The sequence below is a fragment of the Penicillium rubens genome, assembly GCF_028828025.1.
Source record: "Penicillium rubens strain IBT 27055 chromosome Unknown utg000001l_segment0_segment0, whole genome shotgun sequence".
NCBI lineage: Eukaryota > Fungi > Ascomycota > Eurotiomycetes > Eurotiales > Aspergillaceae > Penicillium > Penicillium rubens.
This window is the reverse complement of record NW_026890599.1, coordinates 3,730,774-3,754,947: the sequence shown is the minus strand read 5'-3', so window position 1 is coordinate 3,754,947 and position 24,174 is coordinate 3,730,774. Positions and strand designations below refer to the sequence as shown.

The window sequence follows — 24,174 nt, the reverse complement described above, 5'->3', positions numbered from 1 at the left end:
GCTTGATCTATACCCCGGACATTTCTTTTAACCCCATTTCTTACCCTACACCGCTTCCTTGTCGACTGTCGATCTCGACTATCTGATGACTGATTATCGATAAGGTCGTCGCAACGACTTATTATTTGCTATGGCGCCTTTGGGTCAAACGATCGCTGTGATTGACAAGTCCGGCAAAGTTGTGAGCACCGTAAGTTCGATCTCCAGCGGAGACCCGACCCCGCATTCTGACAAGTATTAGAGTAAGCAACTATTTGGTGTTTTCAGCCATGCCAAAAACGCCTATCGTGAGCGCAAGTCCGCCTTCCAATCCGAACGGAATGCAAAAATTGCGGAGCAACAGGCACTCCAAGGACTCGCCAACTATCAGATCGATGACTCACCATCAGTAGCTCCCTCACGACGGAGCCGTGGGACTCGCTCAAGGCATCACAGCGGCCGCAGTCATCGTGCTGCGTCCCACTACGATGATGAACAGACAGTTGTATCGCGGCGGGAGTCTCATTACGATCCCCCGCAGACACTCGTCCGCCGTCATACCCATCACGATGTGTCGGTCCGAGACGCCCCTCGCCCATCAACGGCTCGGTCCAGATCTGATGCGCATATCGACATGGATCTTGCATATGGGGACGCCTCTCATGCAGCCTTATCCCGATACAACCCCCCAGATCCCAAAGACGATCAAAAACAGCTTGATACTCTTGTCAACCGAGCACAGTGGCTTCTTGAAGAGGCACACTGTGTGCAACATGGTGCTACCGCGACTATCGCCCATCTTCAGAAGAACCCAGATGCCATGGCCGCGGTCGCCTTGACTCTGGCGGAGATCAGCAACCTCGGGCGCAAAATGGCACCCGCCGCATTAACCGCGGTCAAATCAGCCGCGCCGGCCGTCTTCGCCCTTCTTTCCAGTCCTCAATTCCTCATCGCCGCCGGTGTCGGTCTAGGCGCGACGGTGGTCATGTTTGGAGGATACAAGATCATCCAAAGAATCAAAGGTGGCGCTACCGAGGAAGAAGGAAAGCCCGTCGAAACGGAACTGGAAATGGAAGAAATGATGGAATTCAACACAGAAGCTCTCAGTTCTGTTGAGATGTGGAGACGCGGCGTCGCTGACGAGCAAGCCCACAGCGTTGGAACGTCTGTCGATGGCGAATTCATCACACCCACCGCAGCGGCCATGTCAGGCATCGATGTGACCACTGCGCGCGCACGACGGGATCCTCGTTTCAAATTCGAGGAAGATGCATCGGTCGCTTCATCCCGTCGCTCCCGTCGTTCACGCACCACCCGGGCTCCGACACATGCACCATCAGAGCGGCACGAACGGAGATCAAAAGCTCCTTCCGAAGCACCGAGTGGATTCTTCGGACGAAGTTCCTCCAGATCCAAGGCACCATCAAAGGCCCCCAGCAGGGCGCCTAGCAGAGCACCCAGCAGAGCACCCAGCAGAGCTCCTAGTCGAGGCCCTAGTCGTGCTCCCAGTCACGCCCCCAGTCGCACACCATCTAAACATGGCACCTATGTCTCCGAAACCGAGAAACGGCCCAAGGAGAAAAAGAAAGGTCCCAGCCGGCTACGACTTATGTTCACCTCTTCCTCTTGACCCCGCCTCGCCCCAATCATTGCCACCCGACAGAACCATAATTTGTACATACACATTTTCATCCTCCCCCGTGTCATTAATGGGTGGATATGCCCTTCGTACGGTCCATGCAACCACCTCGATTCATCCAACTCTACGACGACCCATGACTTATGCGTCACTTCCTCCCATTCAATATTTCCTTATCGCCTGCTTTCTATTCTTCTTCCAACTACTTTCACCAATGCAATCCCTTCACTCAAGCATATTCTGGCGTTTGTTGGCGGCATCTGCTGTGTTTATTATACACCCACCCAGCTAGCAAAGAAATACATAAATTACATCTTTAAAGACAGATATCTCCTATCATGCATATTCTGTTACGTGTTTCGCTATTGATATCTACCTCAAATATATACATAACTATCGCCTCCATATTGCCAGTACAGCCGGTAACATGCATCTCCTGTTCATATCTAAGTTTTTGTTACCACAGCGAGTGGAATTAGAGTACATAAATTTATAAAATGTAATACTTCACTTCATTCAAATGTTGGAGGCAAGGGTTTACATGGACACACAACATAGTAAGGACGGGACCATTGAATTCATCCAAGACATTGCATTTTAAATACCAATTCCCATAGTGTTAATATTTTCTAGTTCATTATACAGTCATTCAAGCCCAAGACCATCCATCATATATTGGTGAAACGTTGGACAAGGAGACGTGACATTTTGGCCCGAGGAAGCCAGGGACGGTCAACATGTGGCATTCCAATCATTCAAAATTGAAGATGATATGTCATATTTTTGGAGACACAATTTACAGTCTCTCACCAGCAGCGGCCTTCATCTGACCGTACTTCTTGAGACGAATGGCAGACACGTTGATGAAGCCAGTGGTCTCGGCGGGGGAGAAGTCACCAATCTCATCCATGGAGGACTCGGTCATGTCGTAGAGCTTCTCGGTCTCGGAGGAGCGACCGAGGATGGAAACGGTGCCCTTGTAGGCGCGGCAACGGACCTTACCGTTGACGGTCTTCTGGGAAGCAGTAATGGAGCTCTCAAGGAACTCACGCTCGGGGGAGAAGTACATGCCGTTGTAAAGGAGCTGGACACGTGAGTTTAGAAAATCTAATACCGGAAATATCATGCTCACCTTGGAGTAGTTGGAGGTGACGAAAGAATCGCGCAGAGCACGGACCTCACGGTCCATGACAAGGCCCTCAAGGTCACTGGACACGGGTTAGTTATGCCATCAGAATTTCACAATACAATACTCACAGGTGGGCGGAACGCAGGCAGGTGAGACCGGGGGTCTCGTAGCAGCCGCGAGACTTGATACCGATGAAACGGTTCTCGACGATATCGATACGGCCGACACCGTTGCGGCGGGCAATGGCGTTAGCGGTGAGGAAGAGCTCGACGGAGTCGGTAACAGCCTTCTGCTTGCCACCCTCAAGGTACTCGAGCTTGACGGGGACACCCTTCTCGAAGTGGAGAGTGAAGTCCTCGGGCTGATCGGGGGCAGTCAGGGGGTCCTGGGTCAACTTCCACATGTCGGCGGGAGGAGTGGTATCGGGATCCTCGAGAATACCGGCCTCGTAAGAGCAGTGGGCAAGGTTCTCATCCATGGACCAGGGCTTAGACTTAGTGGAGGTGACGGGGATACCCTTCTCCTCGGCGTAGTCGAGCAGGTCCTGACGACCCTTGAAGCGCTCGTAGAAGACGGGGTCGCGCCACGGGGCAATGACCTTGATTTCGGGCTGGAGGGCGTAGAAGGCAAGCTCGAAGCGGACCTGGTCGTTACCCTTACCAGTGCAACCGTGGGAGACGGCGAAGCAGCCCTCGCGCTAGGTTTGAGTCAGTAAGAAATCTCTCTCCTGGCGGAGAAGGAAAGCGTACCTTGGCGACATCGATCTGGGCGCGGGCAATAACGGGGCGAGCCAGCGAGGTACCGAGCAGGTAAACATCCTCGTAGACGGCGTTGCAAGCAATGGCGGGGAAGCAAAGCTCCTCGATGAACTCGCGGCGGATGTCAATAATCTCGCACTTGAGGGCACCGATCTTCAGGGCCTTCTCGCGGGCAGCCTCGAAGTCCTCTGCAAATGGTTATTAGACCGATGTTGGATGATGCGCCGACGGGATTGAATTTACCTTCCTGACCGACATCGGCCACTATGCTTATATTAGTGCTTGATCTCAATTGACATGGCATTGAATCGCGACTTACTGAAACAGACGACCTCATAGCCCTCTTCGATGAGGTACTTCACTGAATTCCGGTATTAGTATGCGCAATTGATTTATGAGTGTCAATAACCGGTGATGTTCATACAGATGCAGCTGGTATCGAGACCGCCGGAGTAGGCGAGGCAAACCTGTGGGATCGAATTGTTAGAGAAAGTGTGGAGAGGGTGGCGGTGTGGGATAGAATGGGGAATTGAGGTTCGGTAACTGATATTGGGGAACTGGGCAGGAAGAAGGGGGGAGAGTAACAGTCCATACCTTTCCCTGTGCCATGGTGTAGAATTGAATGAAATTCAAAAGGACTTAGAGAAGTTGAGTATAAAAAGAAAGGGAGATTGAGTCATTGGGAAAAAAAGGCAATTTTGGTGGGCCGGGGAAGCAAGTCACGGGTCCGAAATGACAGCCCTGATAAGATAGATCATTGCCCCTCCAATCTTTGTCCGAATCAAATCCGGGATACTCCTACAACAAAATCTATATGTCCAATGGCTTTCAAAAAGAGATATACGCTGATCTAACTCATTATGCATAGTCAAGCCCAGGGTTTGTTGTGTTTTCAATGGAGCACGAGCAAAGTGTGCGTTGCACTTGTTTCAGCTATTTGCATATGTACCCAGAGACCATGAGAGGAAAGATCAAGTCTGATCCATCCAATGTTGGAAGTGAGCGCATATACAGCGCCATCTCTATGATTCCGTATTCTGTATTCCATAGTTGCATATAATATTTCGATTATTTACTATATCACACTTCGTCATATGTCCAGTTTGACTTGTTTGGCCTGTTTGTCCCGTTTGCATCATCTCGGCTATCCGCGGCGTTTCCCCGCGCAATGCCCCGGACAATGAACAAGGAGCGACTTTAAAGGCAATCATCCCTTCGGAGAAGAGAACTCATGTATTTACATTCTGTTAAGATCCCACAATTCTCATAATTCTAGCTGGGATGACTTCTTTGCGAACTCATTTTCGGTCTTTCGCCCAAGCTCCTCGCCGGTTCTACTCTGGAGCTCCCAGTACGGCGGCAAAGCTGAACCTACCTGTTGACTACAAAACCACTCCAATTTTACACCACACCTCGTCCTCCTTGTCAAATACAGAGTATCCTGCAGGCGCCACGAGTAAACGACTCAACCTCTACCAAGCAATCAATTCGGCATTGCGCACAGCACTATCCAAATCCGATCGAACTATCGTGTTTGGCGAAGATGTTGGGTTTGGTGGTGTCTTCCGATGCACAATGGATCTCCAAACCGAATTTGGGTCGGATAGAGTGTTCAACACCCCCTTGACAGAACAAGGCATTGCGGGGTTTGCAATTGGAGCGGCAGTGGAAGGGATGAAGCCTATCGCTGAGATCCAATTCGCCGACTACGTGTTTCCAGCGTTCGATCAGATCGTGAATGAGGCGGCCAAGTTTCGGTATCGTGAAGGTGGGACAGGCATTAATGCTGGAGGTCTCGTCATCCGCATGCCGTGTGGTGCGGTTGGACACGGTGCTCTGTACGTTGTATCCGGGTGCCAAGCAAGTTGGTATGCCAATTGACTGATTGGAATAGGTACCACTCTCAATCGCCAGAGTCGCTCTTCGCACATATCCCCGGTTTGCGAGTAGTCATGCCACGCTCCCCTGCTCAAGCAAAGGGACTCCTTCTGTCTTCTATCTTTGAGCACAATGATCCGGTGGTGTTTATGGAGCCCAAGATCCTCTACCGTGCAGCCGTGGAATATGTCCCGAATGAATACTACACCATTCCACTCAGTAAGGCTGAGGTCATTAAACCAGGCAACGACTTGACCATCATTTCATATGGACAGCCTCTTTACCTATGCTCTTCTGCTATCTCTGCCGTTGAGAAGGCTATGCCGGGTGTCAACGTGGAACTTATTGATCTGCGAACCATATATCCCTGGGATAGGCAAACTGTCATCGACAGTGTCAAAAAGACTGGTCGAGCCATTGTCGTGCATGAGAGTATGGTTAACTACGGTGTGGGTGCAGAGGTTGCATCGACGATCCAGGAGAGTGCCTTCTTACGTCTTGAAGCCCCCGTCAAGCGAGTTGCTGGGTGGAGCACACATACTGGGCTGAGTTACGAGCAATTCATTCTGCCCGATGTTGCAAGTGAGTACCCAATTCTCTTCGTTGTGTTCCTGTTATCACTAACCCATGTTCTTCTTACTCCAGGAATCTACGACGCAATTAAACAAACACTTGAATATTGAACTGGGAAGTCTCCCAGTAGATTATAATAATACGCAAGCCAGTTCTACCTAAGTACATTATCACTTGCAACTTAGCGATTATGATCAGGTCCAAGGAATTGAATCAAGCAAAAAATTGTCAACATGAACTTTGTTGGCTCCATGTAGTCTGTCTTCTTCTCAATGGCTGCACAGATGATGTTACATACTGTTCTTAGCTGCCAGTATTCGCACCAAACTGCATGTTGATTGTATATCATCACCATTTTTTTCCGGAGTTTCAGCTGTACTCATATGATGTAGAGATCTGAAGACCAGGCATTTCATCCAGAACCAATCGCGGTTAGGATCTTCTGTTTCTTCTTTCTCGGGCGTTTCTCGATTGTGGCCCCGGTGCCTTCCCTTTCGGGCTCTTCCCTCGTTCTTTCCCAAAATTCGTCTTGACGTGTCCACGTGCACCTTTCCCCCAAGCGTCGTTCCAGGCTTGTCTCTTCCCACTTCTCTCTCTTCCTCGATCTACTCACTCTGTCTGCCTTGGTTGAAACCACATCAGTCTCCTCCATCTTACATCGATATCTGACTTCTGAATCTCTTTACTTTGCTTACCAAATTAGACGACCGCCAATTTTGCATCTTTCAATCTGCCTCAATCCCAATATACCCTTGTCCTCGGTCATCGAGCCATGAGATGCAAACAATCTCTGGTTACATCTGAGTGAATGTTGTCCTCGACCTGACATGGTACGCCTTCACTATGGCTCACAACAGAACGGACCTTGACACAATTGATATTGTCTTACAAACTGAATTGGAAGAGGTTGAAGAGGCTTTGAGATTGTTGAAACGCTATGGAAACGGAGGAACAGCGCCAATTCGTGATCAAAATCTTGCTCTATTGCAATGGCGAAGAGAGCTTCGATGGCGAAGGGTTACCCAACACGGCCTCCGAGCGGCCATACAGTTATCGAGAGAATCACGGTCCGACCAGGCCGCCATTCTTCGAGATATCCGTAATCGTGAGGTGGATGAAGCTCCGGCAGCTCGTGTAGCACCTCCTGGTCACGCACCTTCCCCCCAGCAAGCACCTCCTGGCACCTTAGACGTGATTCCCGTCCCAGATGCCCAAGCCCAAGTCCACCAGCGGGAAGATTTCACGACTATCCCGGCGGCACCTCCTCCTGTTGTCCTGAGGGAGTGCATTGCTTGCTCTGAAAGTCGCCCCGAGTCCGACACGATTCAGAATAGCTGTTCACATGTCTATTGTCAAGGATGTGTCATCCGCCTACTCCAAAACGCCCTAGCTGATGAAAGCTTGTTCCCCCTCGTTGTTGCCGGCAACCTTTGCCATTGGAAGGTGCGCGTGGTATCATCAATGATGAGCTGTGGGCGAGATTCGAGGAAAAAACGATCGAACATGGAGATCGACATCGTACTTATTGCTCAGATCCTGCTTGCTCTCGATACATTCTGCCAGCATATGTCCATGGTACAATCGCAACCTGCAGAGTGTGCAATCGGCAAACTTGTACCCTCTGCAAGAAGATCAACCATCAAGGACAATGTGTTGACGACTGCGCAGAGGTCCTAGAGCTTGCAAGGGCAGAAGGATGGCAAAGATGTTCTAATTGCAGTCATCTTGTTGAGCTTCGTAGCGGCTGCAATCATATCACGTAAGACTTTTGTCTCGTCGACATCAAAACTGCTTGAGACTTTGGCTACTTATGCTAATATGCACGCAATACTCCAGGTGCCGTTGTCGTTATGAATTCTGCTATGTATGTTCTGCGCGATGGAAGCAGTGCGAATGTCCCCATTGGGACGAGGCTAGGCTCCAGGAGCGAGCGGGGCTGATTGCGGGTCGGAACCAGCCGGCCCCTGCACCCCAGGCTGTTGAACAAGCAGCCCAGTTCCTAGTGGCGCAGCATGAATGCGACCATGATGTGGTGTGGAAAAGGGTCACGGTCGCCGCTGCATGTGAAGAATGTGGGGACTGGATGCCCGATTACATTCTCGAATGCAGGCAGTGTGGACTCCAAGCTTGCAATGACTGCCGAAGATATAGATTCTAATCGAGGAGGTGAAGGAGCTGTGAAAGGGTTCATTGGTATTTAGTCGAGTATTTTAGTGAAGACTTCATGGTGGGACTATTGAATTGACGTATCAATTTCTATTCCAGCCTTCGTGTGCTCTTAGACGCGGAGCTGTGTAAGGGCATCAATCTTTTTAAAAATATTATTTGTGTCTCCAGGCTCATAGATAGGGTGGTCGATCGTTCTATAAGCCAGCTTGTGTTACTTGAATACGACCGTGTAGATTCCCGGAGAGATATCTTCAACATTCTGTAGACAACCGGCCTCAAATGTTGGTAGGCATCTGTCTCGGTCTAAGGTCGGGTACCTGACTCTCTTCGGATCCTCCGTGATCTTGCAGCACATTTGATAGGCAATAGTAATGAAAAGGTTCTCTAGGCTTTGGTACCTATCCCGGATCGTGATCAAGTTTTGCCTCTGCTTATATGCTATTCATTGTTCAAGTATGATAAGGCTTGAATTGAACACATTGAATCCTACAGGTAGTTGAGGGTCTGAAAGAGGCAAGGACGGCGAGTGCAACGCACAGGTGGACGTGTTCAAAGCCCTATGCTTTGGTATTATCCATGTTAATAGAGATCAGCGGCATTAATGAATACAGATGGGATTCCCGAGGTCCTTTCATATATTAATAACCAAAGTGAATACCCCGTGGACTTGGTGTGAACCTTGGAAGCTAGTGGAATATTGAGAAGGATTGCGTGATTTGAGACATTGATATATCATCAAATTAAATTATTTTTGGAAAGCGACTGATTGATAACCAAGTGCGGAATTATGTCCAGTAGGTATTCCCAAGATATTCGTCAGCGGCTCGGACTTTGAATATAATGCCGCCTACTAATCCTTGGCATTTCCGCGATGCTTTGAAATCGGTCCGAGACATATACCCAGGTAGGTACACAATTCATAATCTAAGTAGGTAAGTAGTACAATGGCTCTGTAATCAATCTCCGGAAGCCATATGCAGAGTCGGTATTGCAAATATGGCATGGCATCACGGAGCATACAAAGGGCATTAAGCCCTCCACCTGGGGCCTTCGAATTGGACAACACTTACACTCTATTCGTTTCTCTAAATACTTTATTTAGCCTTACAGCAACTACTTACTCGTTGGAAAGCCGACCTGTAATTACTTCTTCGAAACTTCAACATGACGAGCATTAAGGTTGCCCTTGCCGGAGTAAGTCAGCCCAGTGACTCTCACAATATTTCGTTCGCTAACATGATCACCAGGCTAGTGGAAACCTCGGTCCTGCAGTTCTCAAGGAGCTTCTCGCCGCAGGCTTTGACGTGACTGTCCTCACTCGGCAGGGCAGCGATAAAACCTTTGACTCCCGTGTCCACGTTGTACAGGTGGACTATGAGTCTCTCGACTCGCTCAAGGCCGCTCTTTCCGGTCAGGATGCTGTAGTCAATACTTTGAATGTCGGCGCAGTCCCCAAGTCCACCCACCTGCGCTTGATCGACGCAGCAGTAGCAACTGGTGTTAAGCGATTTATCCCTTCGGAATACGGCTGCGATACCACGAATCCCCTTGTCTCCAAGTTGCCTGTCTTTGGTGATAAGGTCGGCATTAGGGAATATCTCGAGAACGTCGCCCAGAAATCCAGCCTCAGCTACTCCCTGCTCGTTACTGGCCCCTTCCTCGACTGGGGTATCGAGAAAGGCTTCTTGCTGAATCTCGCTGGCCCGGTTACACTGTATGATGGCGGTGATCGCCGTTTTAGTGCTACTACTCTCAGTGGCGTCGGCAAGGGAGTTGTTGGAATCATCAACAACCTCGAAGCCACTGAGAACTCCCTCGTTTATATCAATGATGCTAGAGTCACCCAGAATGAGCTGCTGGAGCTGTTCGGCAAGAGCCTCGAGACGAAGATTGTTCAGACCACAGACCTAGAGCAGGAGGCTTTTGCAGAACTGGCCAAGCCGGCCCCTAACCCGGCGACCTTTGCTCCCAAGTTTATTCTGCGGGCTATCTTTGGTGAAGGATTTGGCTCTCTCTTCGATTCTGAGAAGATTTCTAACGAGCTGTTTGGCCTGAAGACCCTGTCTAAGGAGGAACTCCGCAGTCTTACCCGCCAGTGAATGCTCTTTTTGATATTTAAATAATCTCAGATGCTCAATTGAAGTATGTACGTTAAGCGCCTAGCAATTCGATCATCTTGGTCTTCGGATTTCGCGATGACTATACCTATCTATTTGTAGCTTTCGTAGAAAGCAGGTCTGAAGGCCATTAATATGGCCTCGAGGTAAAGTAATTCTTGGGAGAAAGAATCTGGTAATGATAGAGCAGAAACTGGAGGTAGGAGACCGACAAAAAGACAAGAGACCTCACCAGTCGATTCATCAAAGAGGATACGTGTGGACTTAACCTTGTCTATGGTCTCCTTTTGGCTCTCGACGACCTCAATACAAGGGAAATGTCGAGAATTTGGAATTAATTCTGGATTACTCAGGGCTTCCATTAAGCCCATCGAACACAGATGTAATCATAGAAGTCCAAGCCATCAAGACAACATATCAAGGGCAAAAAAGACAAATCAAAACGGCGTGGATCATTGTTCAACCTCCCATACTCGTACTCTGTATTATCCATTCCTCTATTCGCATCAAATTTCTGTTTGGTTGCATAGCATAGCCTTCGGGCTTTCATCGCTGGTTAGCGTGAGGGTTACTAGAACATCTACAGATGCTTTGCTTTTTTCCACACCCATAGCAGAAGTTTGTTCCACACCGACAGCTAGAACGTGGTCAGTTTTCCCAGGTTTGTAAGCTTAGGGACAAAATTCGACTTACAATATTGAAAGACAGCCATCTATACGCTCTATGATCCTAGAGCAATTCGAACATCGTTTCCACTTCTTCTTCTCTGCTAGTTTTTCCAGCAAATCATCATTGGTCTTCTCGTCATTAAAAGCAGTGTGCTCATTGCAATCACCCCCTCTGTGTGCCTGCTTCTTGCAACCGGTGCACGTTCGAACCGTACAAAACCCGCAGAGCCCTACCCCGTGACGAATGTTCTGTGGCAGGATATAGTGAGAGCAGGTTCGGTTTGAGCAGTAAGTCCTCTTAAGGTCATTGACTTCGATCTTCCGTTCCTGGTATCTCTTTATCATCTCGATGCCTAACATATCCTCGACGGCGGTAGAGACACGAATCGGCAAGCGGCAACATCGAGGAGGAAAGAGGGCTTCATGCTTAAGGGAACTCTCGAAAAAGCGCAGAATACATTCGCGGCAATAATTGTGAGCACATTCTGTTTGAATAGTATCTGACAGTGGATACTCTTCCGAACAAGATGTACAAGTCTTGGTTTCTTCTTCGCTGGTTTCGGCGGCATCATCATTCGAGCTTTCATTAAGTAAGTCAACATTGCTATCATTCGATAATATATTGCGGCTCTGCAGACCTCTTCCCTTCCACTTTGCGACCTGTCGAAGTGGTTTTTCCCGCCCTTTTCCCCGGTGACGGGGCTGGGTCCAAGTTACTTGTGAGTGCCAAAATCTGCATCACGAGTTCTCCCAACTATGTTACGGGTCGGTTGCTGCTCTTCTGGCCTGGGTCCAGATTCCGTCTACTGTTGATATTAGATACTCTTGCGAAGCGGGGTGGAATAGTGCTTGAAATGTCAAGAATGTTCCATGTTTGTCAGGTCTCCCTCTGCAAGTCATTTATAATGAGTATAAAGAGTTCTGTGAGATCATAATTTATCGTATTCACAGAAAGTTTACTACAATCCATAAATATTGAGAAGACCATGTAACTATGACGGCTAACATATGTGTCTAATGCTCTACAGTCTACTACTATTACGAATGTTTACATATCAAAAAACAGCACTGGATGTATCAAGTAGTCAACTCCATAAGTCAGAAACTTCTCATAGGTTATTAAGCATTTCAGGCTATTCCTTGAGAAAAAATGAGATTGAGTCAAAGGCCCCATGTAAACCACATTCTTACCCTTCCATACCAACTGCCTTTAGATCGCTCCCATACCAATATCCCAGATGGCCAGTACCTTATCCTGCCAACTGCAAGGTAAACCTGTAGCACTATCTTGAGTCGGCTAGTTCAGTAATCTCGTTCGTAAAGATACTCTTCATCTGCGTAGAGACAGTCGCACGTTTTCCACTGTTTCCCGCAAAAATAACAAAATTCAAACTTGCAAAAGCACCTAGTAGATGTGAGTCCAAACATTCAATAGAATTATGAAAAGACATTAAACGAAATAGCTCTTACCTGATGTGATTACAGCCCGTGCTGAGCTCAATCAGACGACAGCAATTAGAGCATCGCTGCCATTCCTTGCGATCTGCCAATTCCTCCAGAAGCGCATCAAGCTTATATACACAGTCTCCCGGATGGGCGTGCTTCTTGCACTTCCTGCATGTTCGTACTCCACAGCTGGCACATTTGCAAACCCGAGTTGGTGTGGCCTTTCGTGGGAGGTATTGAGCGCACTTGGAGTCAGAACAATATGTCCGGTCGGGGTCCTTGAGCTCGATTGCCTTCTCCTTGTGCTTTTGAACCAATACAGGTCCAACAATCTTCTCCGAGGCTGCAATTGGTTTGTGGCAGCATTGAGGAGGAAACAAGGATTCGTCACGCAAAGCGTTTTTGAACAGGCGGACCAGGCAACACTTGCAATAGAAATGTGAGCACTTCGTTTTGATCATGTCATCTTGGATGTGATCGTCTCGGCATGAGACACACTCGCGCCAAATCTCGGATTTAGCGGAGTCGACCAAGTTGATGGCATTTTCGATGGAATCGCCAAGTTGCTGGATGTCGATACGGAGGGAATTGGAAGAGGATCTTTTTTTCTTGTACTTGGACAAGTCATTTTCTGTCTCTAATCCCATTGACATAGCTGTACCCATACTGACGTTGCTCATGCTGGTCCTTCATTCAACGCCTCATAAATGTGAGTCTTTGTCCTGTCTATATTGTCTTAGACTGCGTGTCTTGATCCGTGTCGCAGTCCATGTGATGGTGGCAGTGTTTTGAATGTTGCCGAGTGGAATATGTGTTAGAAAAATGGATAAACTCCTTGGAATACTTTGGAGCTTCTACAGAGGGGAAATAAGAAAATAAGTTGGTGGTGAGGTTGATACTACGTATATACCACGTGAACACCTGGAAAACAAGGCCACACAGCGCAAATAATAGTTAACTAGTTAGTTGGCTACACGTATTAACGATCTCTCAAAGGTTTTAGTCTTGGTAGCGTCATGTCTCAAACAAGTTCGTACTACGCATAGCCCTAATAGTATCTATGTATATCATTTCTCGCTTGTATAGCAATATAAAAGTATCAATTGGCTTGCCTTTAAGAAATCAAGCAACGGCACATCACTCACAGGTAAGTGATCGAGCAATCTCAGATATATGCCAGATTACAATCCTATTCCTCCAAGCCAAGTGTACTCAAACCAAATATTTCGTTCTTCGGACCAGGTTCCGTGGGAGTGATCCTATATCCTACCCACACGGTCTCTAGTCATCAAATCCTTAGGGCTCATGGAATTATCCGGATTTCGTTCAGCCTATACCGAACAGTCGCAAGTTTTCCACTTCTTCCCACAGCTGTAGCACCACTGGGCTCTGCAAATACAACTACCAAGGGTCAGTAAATCCCGAATGGCTGAGGGAGTTTAGAAAGGGTCCACGGGTCAACAAAGGACTTACGTGATATGAGAACAGCCCTGACTGAGCTCAATCACACGGCCACATTTAGCACACCGTTGCCATTTCTTCTTCTTCATCAATTTCTCCAACGACTGGTCTAGTTGGTACAGACACTTGCCCGCATGGGCATTCCTCTTGCACTTCCTGCACGTCCGTACGCCACACTTGCAGGTGCCAACCGTTTGGGAAGTAAAATTTGGCCAAAACTTTACTACTGGTGGGATATATCGAGAGCATTTTGCATCTGAACAGTAGGTTCGGTCTCGATCACTGATCTCGGTTTGCCTCTTCTTTTGTTCTTGGGATAATGCAGACCCTATCATCTTCTTCATGCTCGAGCCTTCAATTGGCTTGTGGCAGCATTGAAGGGGGAACGACGATTCACCTTGTAGGGATTTTGTTACCATATAAGTTAGACAGTTCTTGCAATAGATGTGGGAGCACTGTGTTTTGAAGACTTCGCTGCGGACTTCTGTACAGGAGCTGCAGGCCTCGGGCTTGGAGTGGGTCAAGACGGAGGCTTTGATGGAGCGCATGATGTTCTTGAGAGGGAGAAGTAACTTTTGGATAGCGGTAGAGATACGTTTGGCGAATGTCTTTGTTTTCTGGGGCGACGAAGCTGTGACCATCTGCGAGTCACTCGATATGACTCTTTGTTTTTCGATTTCGGATTTCCATATGCGAAGTGCCACTCCCCTGTCGGGCTCGAGCTCTTCCAGCAAGTTAACTGATTGATCTGCTGCCTTGATCAGCTGCAGCTGTGTTTTGAGCCCGTCAATCTTGGTGTTCAAGTCTTCCAATAGCAGATCCAAGCAGATGGCACAGTAAGAGAGAAGTAGTTTTTCGATAGCGGCAGAAATACGTTTGGTGAATGTCCTTTTTACTTCGAGTGACAGCGCTGTGGCCAACTGCATGTCACTCAATAAGACTCTTACTCTTTCAAATTCGGATTTCCATAGACGGAATGCCACCAGCTCGTCGGGCTCGAGTTCTTCTAGCCTGTTGGCTGGTTGATTCGAAGCCTTCAGCAGCTGCTGCTGTGTCTCGAACCAGTCAATATTGGTGTCCACGTCTTCCAAAAGCAGCTCCAACGCTAGAGAGTCTGTATCTTGGTGCGTGTCTTGGTCCATTCTTCGAGGAAGCCTTTCAAAGGATGGACCGCTTGATCTTGCTCAGGGAGGGGCTCTCCCAAAAAGGGATAAATGGAGGAGAAGATGCACAAAAGCATCCACCTAGTTTAGCAAGTTCTCGTAAGAATATCGGTTGAACGAAAAAGTTATTCAATAGAGTGAGTGTATGACGAAGTATGATGATGAGGTCGATGTGTGTCCAAGTTATCAAGTGTCATCATTGTTGTTATCCTGCTAAGCTTTTCTTTGTCAACTTTGTGTAAATAGCATATCTATTTTTGAATTTTTTATCCCGGTGATGCTCTCTTCAGTATGTTGTATAGATGCCACAGTAGGACCCACCGGTGGGCACGTGCCCAGGTAAACCTTCCGGAAAGAACATGATGAGTCAGCCATCTTAATCCCGATATCTCCGATTAACTTGGTCCCGCGGACAACTTCACTTCTGCAACACTGTCAACTCAGACTGGCTGTCTTTAAGCACGGCCAGTAGCCTGGGTACTCTCTAACATCAACTGCGCGAAACCTACCCAACTCGCCCAAGATGCAGGGCTTCAGTAAGTCTTAATCCCACCTCAAAAGAACATGCGAAGCAGTCGACTAACATACCCTCTTAATAGACATGGGACGGTTAGCAAAATATCCTGTTATCCACATAATCCCCCTATACTGACATTTGAAACAGTTATGTCCCGCCAGATCAGGAAGGCCTGACAACGGCAAACAAACTCGCGGGGAAGCACCCACTCGGCGCGCGCGCGCGCCACCTACACACAACCGGCGCACTAATCGTACGTTTCGAAATGCCTTTCGCAGTTTGGTGCACAAACTGCAAGCCACACCCCGTAATAATCGGACAAGGTGTGCGCTTCAACGCAGAGAAAAAAAAGTCGGCAACTACTACTCAACGCCGATCTACAGCTTCCGCATGAAACACACTGTCTGCGGCGGAACCATCGAAATCAAAACCGACCCGCAGAACACGGCATACGTTGTTACCGAGGGTGGACGGAAACGCGACACCGGCGAGGACAAGGAGCTGCAGCCCGGGGAGATTGCTATCAAGCCGCACGCGCGAGAGATGGATCCCGCGGAGAAGGACCCGTTTTCGAAGATCGAGGGGAAGATTGAGGATAAGCTTCGTGCGAAGACGGAGGCGACTCGCATTCTCGAACTTCAGGAACGTCAGAAACGTGATTGGGAGGATCCGTACGAAAAGTCTAAGCGGCTGCGGAGGACGTTCCGGCAGGAGAGGAAGGGGCTTGAGAAAGCTGAGTCGAAGCGTGAGGCTCTCAAGGACAAAATGAGTCTCGGGATTGAGCTTCTGGATGAGTCTGAGGAAGATCGGCAGAGAGCGAGTATGGTGGAATTTGGCGAGGACCTGACTGGTGTTGACTCGCATGCGGCCCGAGTGACCCGTCTCCGTCCTATGTTTGAGCAGCAGGCGGAAAACCCTGCACGGAAGACGGGGTCGGAAGAGAAGAAATCTCATTCGAAGCGGCTTAGGAAGGATGATCTGGTTGCGACCCGAAAGGCTTCGCTCCGCCGCGAACTGGTTGGGAATACTCGTGCTGTTATTGATCCGTTCCTGGTGGATGCAGGTAACCAGAATGTATGGAAACCTAGCATCAAGAAGAGGAAAACCGTCGCCTCTTCGACTCCATCCCTCCGTGAAGATCCCAGTGGCAGCACAGAAGTCAATTCCTCTGCCGTGACACCAAAACCAGCGCTGGTCAGCTACCCTTCCGACTCGGAGTGATTTGAATCCACCTTTTTGACTATTTCGGGATATGGGAGAGGCGTTCTTTGGGCTTATTGTTTTACTTTGAGATACCCACTATGTTCTAGGCTTTCGATCATAACATTGCGCTTGAATTATCCATCCCGGCATGCTTGTATCGAGCATCAAACCCTTACACCTTGCGCGACTTAAGAACTGGCCATCTAACCATTGTAGTAATGCAAAATAGAACTTCAACTCAAACAAGTTGTATGTGTAGATAAAGATATTGAAACAAGAATAGCGGGAAACCCCGACATAGTAAGACAGGGTATCCTGCGTAGTTATTACATACAGTAGAATCACAAGAGCAGGGGGTGAAACAGGGTTCAACAAAGGAAAGTCATGCTGCATCACGACTAAGAGCTCGGAAAGGTGCCATATCCACACGAAACTCAGCGTTTACTGAAAAATGAGACTGTTGCTGCGCGGGTACGAGCAGGTTCTGGCTCGGGGGCTGGTGGGACTTCCGAATTGGGTGTGGTCGAGGCGCTGAGAGACTCGGAGGATGCTTGCCGGGAGAGATTGGCAAGTTCGCCAATGAGTCTGGAGGGGTCAGCATAATTCTCGGTTAATACGAGCACATGTTTGACCGACCTGTGATGCTCGCTGTACCAATCATCATTGGCTGTTCGGATGTGCTTAAGCTGTTCCTGAATGCTTGCCATCTATGGAATGCATTAGTCTCTGTATACGCTAACATAGTCTTCATAATCATGTGAATGGGTGGAATGCGGGAAGATCTGATGAGTAGGAAGACTTCTTCAATCGGGGATCTCCCACCGTTCCCTCAATGGATGGGCCTAGGTCCTCACCTTCCGTTGTGGCTGGACCCCCATCTTCAGCGTTCTCGCTACCCTCATCAGCTGTCGCCCACCGGCTAGCCTCCAAACCTGAGGAGCTGCTCTTCTCGCCACTGTCCGCCTTCAGAACTGCGAGCTCGGTTTCGAGTTCGCGGACCCGTCGTCGGCTGGCAGAGATATCGGAATCAACATCGCCAAGCTGGTTCAGGAGACCCATGTTCTTGTCGATCTGATCGTTCAGATCACGTTCACCAGCCTCAAGCTTCTCGGACAAGGTCTTGTTTTGGTTCTTGCAATCAACGAGCGAGTCGGAGATGGCGGCGTTATCTGCCTTGACCTTGAGAAGTTGGTCGCGGGATTCAGAGAGCTGCTTCATAATCGACTCGAGGTGCGACTTCTGGCTGTCCGAGTCCTTCGCAAGCTTCTCGAGTTCACCCACCTGGGTGACGGCGGCTTGGTACTTCTCTCCAAGTGCAGCATGCTCAGCCTGAACCTTGGCAAGCTCAGCTGAGTAACGACCCTCGATTTCCCTGGAAGCAGTGGTGGCAGATTCCTGTACCGCAAGGTGGGCCTTCTCAGAGTCGGCAAGTTTGGCCTGCAGATCGGCGACCATGGCCTTCAAGTCATCCAGAGCGGATGTGTCTTGGACAGCAGCCTTGGCCTGAGACAACTGCTCGTTGACACTAGCCAGGGCTGCATCGTGAGCCTTCTGGAGATCATCAATCTTGGTCTTGTTAGAAGCTTCGAGCTCCTCCCTGAGGCCGGACAGCTTGGACTCGTGCATAGTTAGAAGCTGCTCGATTGCCTTTCCGTGCTCGGCATCGATCTCAGCGGCCTTGGAGGTTTGAGCAGCTTCAATCTCAGCTTGCAACTTGGCTTTCGTCTCTTCAAAGCCCTTTTGCAGTTCAGCAATTGCCTTGCTGTGCTCAGCATCGACATCAGCAGCCTTGGAGGTTTGAGCGGCCTCAATCTCAGCCTGCAGCTTGGCCTTCGTCTCTTCGAAGCCCTTTTGGAGCTCAGCAATTTGCTGCTCGTGAAGCTCGGCATTAGCTTTGCTAGAACTCTGCAAGGCGGAAATCTCAGCTTGCAACTTCGCCTGAGTCTCTTCGAATTGATTCTGAAGTTCGATAGTCTCCTTTTCGCGACCCTCGGTATGGGTAGCAATCTCACGAGCGTGGCTTTCAAGCGCCGCCTTCAATTCAGCCTCAAGCGACTGAACACGGGTGGAGTGAGTAGACTCCAATTCCTTGTTTGCGGCAAGCAACTCATCGTGCTTCGTCTGAAGATCGCTCAGAGCACTGTCATGGGAACCCGACGCCTCCTTGACCCGCTCCAATTCAGATGCGAGCTGAGCAGCATGCTCAGCCTTCAAATCCTCCAGAGCCTGTGCATGCTTTTCGGCCACACTGGCAGCCTGCAGGGTATGTTGCTCGAGAAGGGATGCGGCCTCTGCAGCCTTTTGCTCCAGAGCTTTCATCTTGTTGTCCTTCTGAACACCCTCCTGCTTGGAGTGGTCTTCAACATCCCGTAGAGTGCGATGGATAGCCTCGGCTTCGGCCTGCTTGCTCTGCATCTCCTCGAGCAGCGCGTTGATTTTCCCAGTGCCAGTAGTCAGCTGGGATTCCAGCGACTCACACTTGTGTCGAAGAGCGTCGATCTCCTGAATGGCAAGGTCTTGGGCCGAGGCGTTACCCTCGTCGAGGGCACGGCGGGTCTCACCGAGGGCATTCTCGGAGGCCTCCAACTTTTCTTGTAGCAATTTGAGTTCTGCTTCATGTGCGGTCTTAAGCTCAGTGACGGCATCTCCTTGTCCCTTCTGGGAAGTGGCCTTCGATTCTTCGAGGGCATCACGAAGTTCCTGGAGTTGCGTGCTGTGCTCTGCCTCGCTCGATTCCGCCGCCGCCATGGCAACAGCGAGCTTCTCCGCGTGGGAAGCCGAAATTTCACCGATAGCAGATTCATGTTCGGCCTTAAGGTTTGCGATGGCAGCTTCATGGGCAGTCTCCAATTCCTCGACCTTTGATGAAAGTTCAGTGGCCGCGGTGTCGCGTGCCTCCTGAAGCTCAGTTTGAATCTTCTCAAGAGTCTGCTTAAGCTCGGTAATTTCTTGGTCCTTCTCAGCAACAAGAGTGTTCTGCGCAGCGCTCTCCTGGGTAAGAGACTCGGCTGCAGCAAGCTTCGCCTCGAGGGAGGCTACTTGCTCTTGAAGACCAGAGACACTCTCCTGGGCAGATTCCTCCGCAGCACGGACCTCCTGCTCCTTGAGCGTATTCAGCTTGACAATCTCCGTGTTAAGGTTCTCCAGGACCTGATCACGTCCCTTGAGTTCTCGGTTGAAATGTTCGAGGTCCAGAGCTTTCTCTTCCTCCAGTGCAGCCTTCTGGAACTCGAGTTCCTTCTTCAGAGCGCTAATCTGCTCCTCGAAGTGAGTAGCTGCAGACTTGTGCTCTGCCAGCTCTTTTTCGATGGACTCAAGCTGGCTTTGGTGTGTTGACTTGAGCTCGTCAAGAAGGGCAACTGTCCTGTCATCCCCTTGCGCGGCGGCAGATTGTCTAGCTTCCTCCAGCTCCTTCTGCGAGCTCTGCTCTAGCTCTTTCCGTTGGGACTCCGCTTCGTCTAGTTGCGCTTGCAGGGCCTGGAGCTCCTCGGCATGGGCTGATGTCAATTTCTCAATCTCTGCGGTGTGGTCCGCGCGACTAGCCTCGGTGGCACCAGCATCGCCCGAGGGTTCTTCGGCCGAGACAGAAAGCTGGCTGAGCTTCTCATTGACAGTCTCCAATTCAGTCTTCAGACTAGCGACGGTCTCCTCGCTCTCTGTGAGCTTAGTCTGAAGGGCCTGTAGCTTCTCGGAATCACTAGCACGGCCAGTTGAGCCAGAAACCGTACTCAGTCGCTTCTTGGGGTCGGAGGCAGTGGCAGATCTGACTGTGCTCGTAGTCGAAGTTGGCCGAGCAGTAGCAGGTCTAGTGGTTGAGGTGGAAGTGGCAGTCCGGCTCGCAGGTGTCGTCGACGAAGTTAACCTGCCCACAGGCTTGCTTGTCGAGGTCGCCGTGCGCGCAGTTGTGGTGGCAGGCTTCCGCTCGGCGGTGGTACCAGCAACACTCGATCTACGGTCGATGGAAGACGAGGTAGGTCTGAGAGGAGCACGAGTCGAGCTGGTACCGGCCATGGACATGCGCTTCGCAGTGCCGGAGATTCCCCGTTTCTCATCTCCCGAGCTCGCCACAGACCGAGGCTTCTCATCTGCAGAGCTGCTGACTGACATGCGAGACCGGTGGGACGAGACAGTCGAGGTGCTCATTGTCTTCCGAGTGGTCGTGGTCGAAGGACGAGTGGGAGGTTTGTTCAGCGTGCTGGTAGTCGTGCGAGAGGTACCCGTCGTGGGTTTCGTTGCAGAGGACGAAGTGGGCCGTTTGGTGGTAGCTGTTCCAGACACAGGACGCTTCGCAGCGCCAGGTGTACCAGGGCTAGCCTTAGCCGGAGAGGCTGCGGGACTTTCCTTTGATACCTCGGGGCTGGACTTAATCAACTCTTCGCCTCCGGAGACAACGCTGGACTCTATCGGGGTAGCTGGGGGCTCATTTTCATCGACCTCCACAGGAGTAGGGGCGACGACCGGTTCGTCGTTCGATGACATGTTGGTAGATTGTTCGGAATTAACGTATTAAAGAGGGCAAGCTTCGCGGTAGGGTTCAGTTGGCGTGTAGCAGTGAGCTGTCTACAAGAAGCGTTGTCAATTGTCAGCTCTGGTTGGGTAAATCCAAACCCCTAAACGTATGATGGTCCAGCCGGTATGCTCTCGGCCCCAGATTCAAGCTCTCGAATTTATGCAACCCCAATGGGCTCGTCAGAAGCTTGTAGCGTGCTGGGGACGAGCATTAAACCTCATTTCGCGGTCGTTCAAGGTATTCAACTGCGCTCATGGCTGGACTGAGTGCCATTGTCCAGCTCAACCGAAGCTCCCGTCTATAAACAAACATGCAGGAAAGAGAAGAATGTACTCACGCGCCGCACAGCCGTTCCAATGGGAATATTGCACAGTTACTCAAAAACTGATCTCCAGACCAAAAGAAGTCCCGGCCAGAATTAAAAAAGAAAAAGCAAATAAACTGACAAAAGCAAACGGTGTCGAGATGCTTTGGGGAAGAAAAGGGGAAAGCGGGAAAAAGAAGAAAGCGGTGTCAATTTAGGAGGGGGGGGTCGCCGCTCCATACTTTGTTGACTTTCTCTATAGAAAACCCCAGTTAGGGGTCGTGCATCTGGGGTATCTCCTTTGTCTTACGGGGTTTTAGTTTCTGTTTAACCCGGATGCAGCCAATATAGGCCGGGCTTGACTAGATTCAAGATCAGTCTTGTACGTTCATTAGTTGCTTTGCAGCTTTGCAGCTTTGCAGCTTTATCTACATATGTAGAGTACGTACCTAGGTATCCATTACAATAGTCGGGCAATCTTCTCGTCTCCGTACCACCTACATAGGTACCCAAGATGTCTCAGAAACAGAATCAGGAGCCCAAGGACGAGATTTCTGCTATAGCCATGACTACCTCATCAATACCTGACCTATCGGGCTTGCAAGTTTTATGAAAATATTACTAATAAGAAGGAAGGTACCTAAGTAAGGCTTGTTGGTATACCCACGTGTTGTTGTGTAGTCGTGGAATATCAAAACAATCCACGGGTTTGGTTCGCGGTTTGTGGTTCGCGGAAGGCCCGGGATTGGACTGGGACATTTATATACTTTACATATATACTTTACATATAACTTTCGCTTGAAAGATTCAACTCTTTCGGTGTGGACAAAGGGTATTTGTATTTGCAAAGTCTACTATACAGTCCAATACCCCATGTAATACTGTCTCTAAGTATGTCCCAACTTGATTAGGTCATGGATCATCCAACCCAAGTTTGATGGCTTGGCCCCGGATATCTTGCAGGATGCGCTGGGAGAGTTGACCGCCGATTGTGTCGTCACATTTAATATCGACGTATCGTTCTTCGCCTGCTGATACCGTCAGAATAGCATGATAAGGGAGGAATAAACAGACTCACCCCCATATAATTGTAAGCCATCACGGAGCGCAGTCTTCTCTGCATAGGTCCACCGTCCACAATAAATGTGGCTGTCGATCTCTTCCAACTGAAAATGCCTGTACGGTAGAGGGCGTTGAGGGATGCGCCGAGGTTTCTCAGATAGCCGGCCCTCGTCTAATGCGTCTTTAAGAGCCTTCACGTGTTTCATCGCCCCTTTAGAATAAGCCATCACGCTCCCACTAATATCATAATGCATCTGGGCGAGAGAAGATATCCTGTCACAGGAACCCCAAAGCAAATCCAGGATAATGCGGAAATGTCGCGCTCCCCGATTATCTATGGTCCTGTAAGTCTTGAATCCGAGTATGACCAGGTCAATCAATCGGGGAACGATATGGGCTTCGAGCTGGTTGACCAGGTCTGCACCGTTATGTTCATCCTCTGGGGCTTCGGTGTAAAGGATCCACTGGTTCTCTTTAAAGACGCTGTTGGCGATGAGGCTGCACTGGTTTTTCAAGGAAGAAGCTGAAGCAGGATCATTGGTCATTGTTTCAAACAGACCTCGTAGCCGCTGGATGAGCTTTATGATGCCCCCGAAACGTTCTTTTGTAGAGGGAACAGCATGGGCCCTTAGAGTTTTTCTTGTTTTGCGCATTGCTTCCCAGGTATCCTTGAACCCAGATTCTTTAGTGGTCTCGGTCAGCCATGTGAAGATATCGAAGCGGGCCTTGCGATGGTCCTGATTCGGGCCGGGTGACTGGATTGTTGGTGTCTCTGGTACTTCCTGAAGCTGCGATGAGGCACTTTGCGACTCTTGAGCATTCTCTGATAAGCGACTTATATGTGTGCCATCCCTTTTGTTTGTCGGTATACTATCGAGGATTTGCATCTCCTGAGTGTCTACATCTGCGATCTGTTGGGTGGGCGTTGAATGATTCTGGTCTTCGGCCGAGGAATGATCGTCTGCGTCTTCTTCGTCTTCGTATTCGGATCCGCCTTCAGATGTATCATCTTGTGCATTTCTAGCTTCCTCTCCAACCTGGTCATCAGCCGGACCCTCATCTTCAGCTGGGAACAGATCAACTGGTTCGGGGAACGGATCATGTTCAGCCTCGGGCTGAAGCTCGTCGCGGTTATCATCCAGTTCCTCCTCTGCACTTCCACCAGATCCATCTTGAATAGATTCGGACTCGCCGTCGCCAGACCCGGATTCGTCGTTGCTGGCCCCCCCAATTTCCTCATTGTCGGAAACGTTGGGAGATGAAACCGGTCGCGCGAATCGAGGAACTGTACGATTTCTCAGGTTCAAACGGCCCGTATCTTTTGGTTCGGTTTGAGGGGTCTTTCGGGTTTTCGTCGGCGAGGGAGAGGTGGGAATATCAAAAACGTTGGCATGGGGGGTGGTGCGGCGGTGCCTTTTGGGTTCCTGTATACTCATATCGCGCCCGAGCGCATTGATATTATTCAAGAGTCCAAGAGTGTAGTCGGTAGATAGATTGTTGGATCTTTTTGGCGCCATCGTCAAAAACGCGTGGGGAAGTTAAAAATGAACCTTTGGAAGGCCAGACGCGGTAAACGGAGCTCTGGTGGAGCCGCAAAG

General features: G+C 49.6%; 9 protein-coding genes across 9 annotated transcripts; 5 read left to right on the top strand and 4 right to left on the bottom strand.

Moving 5' to 3' along the window:
* Window positions 1-130: 130 nt before the first annotated feature.
* Window positions 131-1,609, top strand: N7525_001460 (uncharacterized protein; the record flags this gene model as incomplete). The annotated part of the gene is made up of 2 exons (XM_002557890.2): window positions 131-190; window positions 242-1,609. 2 exons carry the CDS (start codon window positions 131-133, stop codon window positions 1,607-1,609), a joined length of 1,428 nt encoding a protein of 475 aa, XP_002557936.2.
* Window positions 1,610-2,414: 805 nt separating this feature from the next.
* On the bottom strand, window positions 2,415-4,114 carry N7525_001459 (argininosuccinate synthase; the record flags this gene model as incomplete). Its single annotated transcript, XM_002557891.1, has 8 exons — window positions 2,415-2,702; window positions 2,751-2,826; window positions 2,876-3,444; window positions 3,497-3,693; window positions 3,749-3,769; window positions 3,825-3,866; window positions 3,930-3,972; window positions 4,100-4,114. The coding sequence occupies 8 exons, from the start codon at window positions 4,112-4,114 to the stop codon at window positions 2,415-2,417; spliced, it is 1,251 nt and encodes a 416-aa protein (XP_002557937.1).
* Window positions 4,115-4,786: 672 nt separating this feature from the next.
* Window positions 4,787-6,066, top strand: N7525_001458 (alpha-ketoacid dehydrogenase subunit beta; the record flags this gene model as incomplete). Its single annotated transcript, XM_002557892.1, has 3 exons — window positions 4,787-5,343; window positions 5,400-5,965; window positions 6,029-6,066. The coding sequence occupies 3 exons, from the start codon at window positions 4,787-4,789 to the stop codon at window positions 6,064-6,066; spliced, it is 1,161 nt and encodes a 386-aa protein (XP_002557938.1).
* Window positions 6,067-6,799: 733 nt separating this feature from the next.
* On the top strand, window positions 6,800-7,633 carry N7525_001457 (uncharacterized protein; the record flags this gene model as incomplete). The annotated part of the gene is made up of 1 exon (XM_061211904.1): window positions 6,800-7,633. One exon carries the CDS (start codon window positions 6,800-6,802, stop codon window positions 7,631-7,633), a length of 834 nt encoding a protein of 277 aa, XP_061071130.1.
* Window positions 7,634-9,289: 1,656 nt separating this feature from the next.
* N7525_001456 (aromatic alcohol reductase) lies at window positions 9,290-10,224 on the top strand (the record flags this gene model as incomplete). The annotated part of the gene is made up of 2 exons (XM_002557894.1): window positions 9,290-9,319; window positions 9,373-10,224. 2 exons carry the CDS (start codon window positions 9,290-9,292, stop codon window positions 10,222-10,224), a joined length of 882 nt encoding a protein of 293 aa, XP_002557940.1.
* Window positions 10,225-13,825: 3,601 nt separating this feature from the next.
* On the bottom strand, window positions 13,826-14,959 carry N7525_001455 (E3 ubiquitin-protein ligase; the record flags this gene model as incomplete). The annotated part of the gene is made up of 1 exon (XM_061211903.1): window positions 13,826-14,959. One exon carries the CDS (start codon window positions 14,957-14,959, stop codon window positions 13,826-13,828), a length of 1,134 nt encoding a protein of 377 aa, XP_061071129.1.
* A 544-nt stretch (window positions 14,960-15,503) lies between these two features.
* N7525_001454 (uncharacterized protein) lies at window positions 15,504-16,718 on the top strand (the record flags this gene model as incomplete). The annotated part of the gene is made up of 5 exons (XM_061211902.1): window positions 15,504-15,516; window positions 15,580-15,589; window positions 15,645-15,750; window positions 15,821-15,822; window positions 15,881-16,718. 5 exons carry the CDS (start codon window positions 15,504-15,506, stop codon window positions 16,716-16,718), a joined length of 969 nt encoding a protein of 322 aa, XP_061071128.1.
* Window positions 16,719-17,134: 416 nt separating this feature from the next.
* On the bottom strand, window positions 17,135-21,179 carry N7525_001453 (M protein repeat protein; the record flags this gene model as incomplete). The annotated part of the gene is made up of 3 exons (XM_061211901.1): window positions 17,135-17,285; window positions 17,337-17,407; window positions 17,523-21,179. The coding sequence occupies 3 exons, from the start codon at window positions 21,177-21,179 to the stop codon at window positions 17,135-17,137; spliced, it is 3,879 nt and encodes a 1,292-aa protein (XP_061071127.1).
* Window positions 21,180-22,426: 1,247 nt separating this feature from the next.
* N7525_001452 (uncharacterized protein) lies at window positions 22,427-24,093 on the bottom strand (the record flags this gene model as incomplete). Its single annotated transcript, XM_002557900.2, has 2 exons — window positions 22,427-22,542; window positions 22,593-24,093. The coding sequence occupies 2 exons, from the start codon at window positions 24,091-24,093 to the stop codon at window positions 22,427-22,429; spliced, it is 1,617 nt and encodes a 538-aa protein (XP_002557946.2).
* Between the last annotated feature and the right edge of the window lie 81 nt (window positions 24,094-24,174).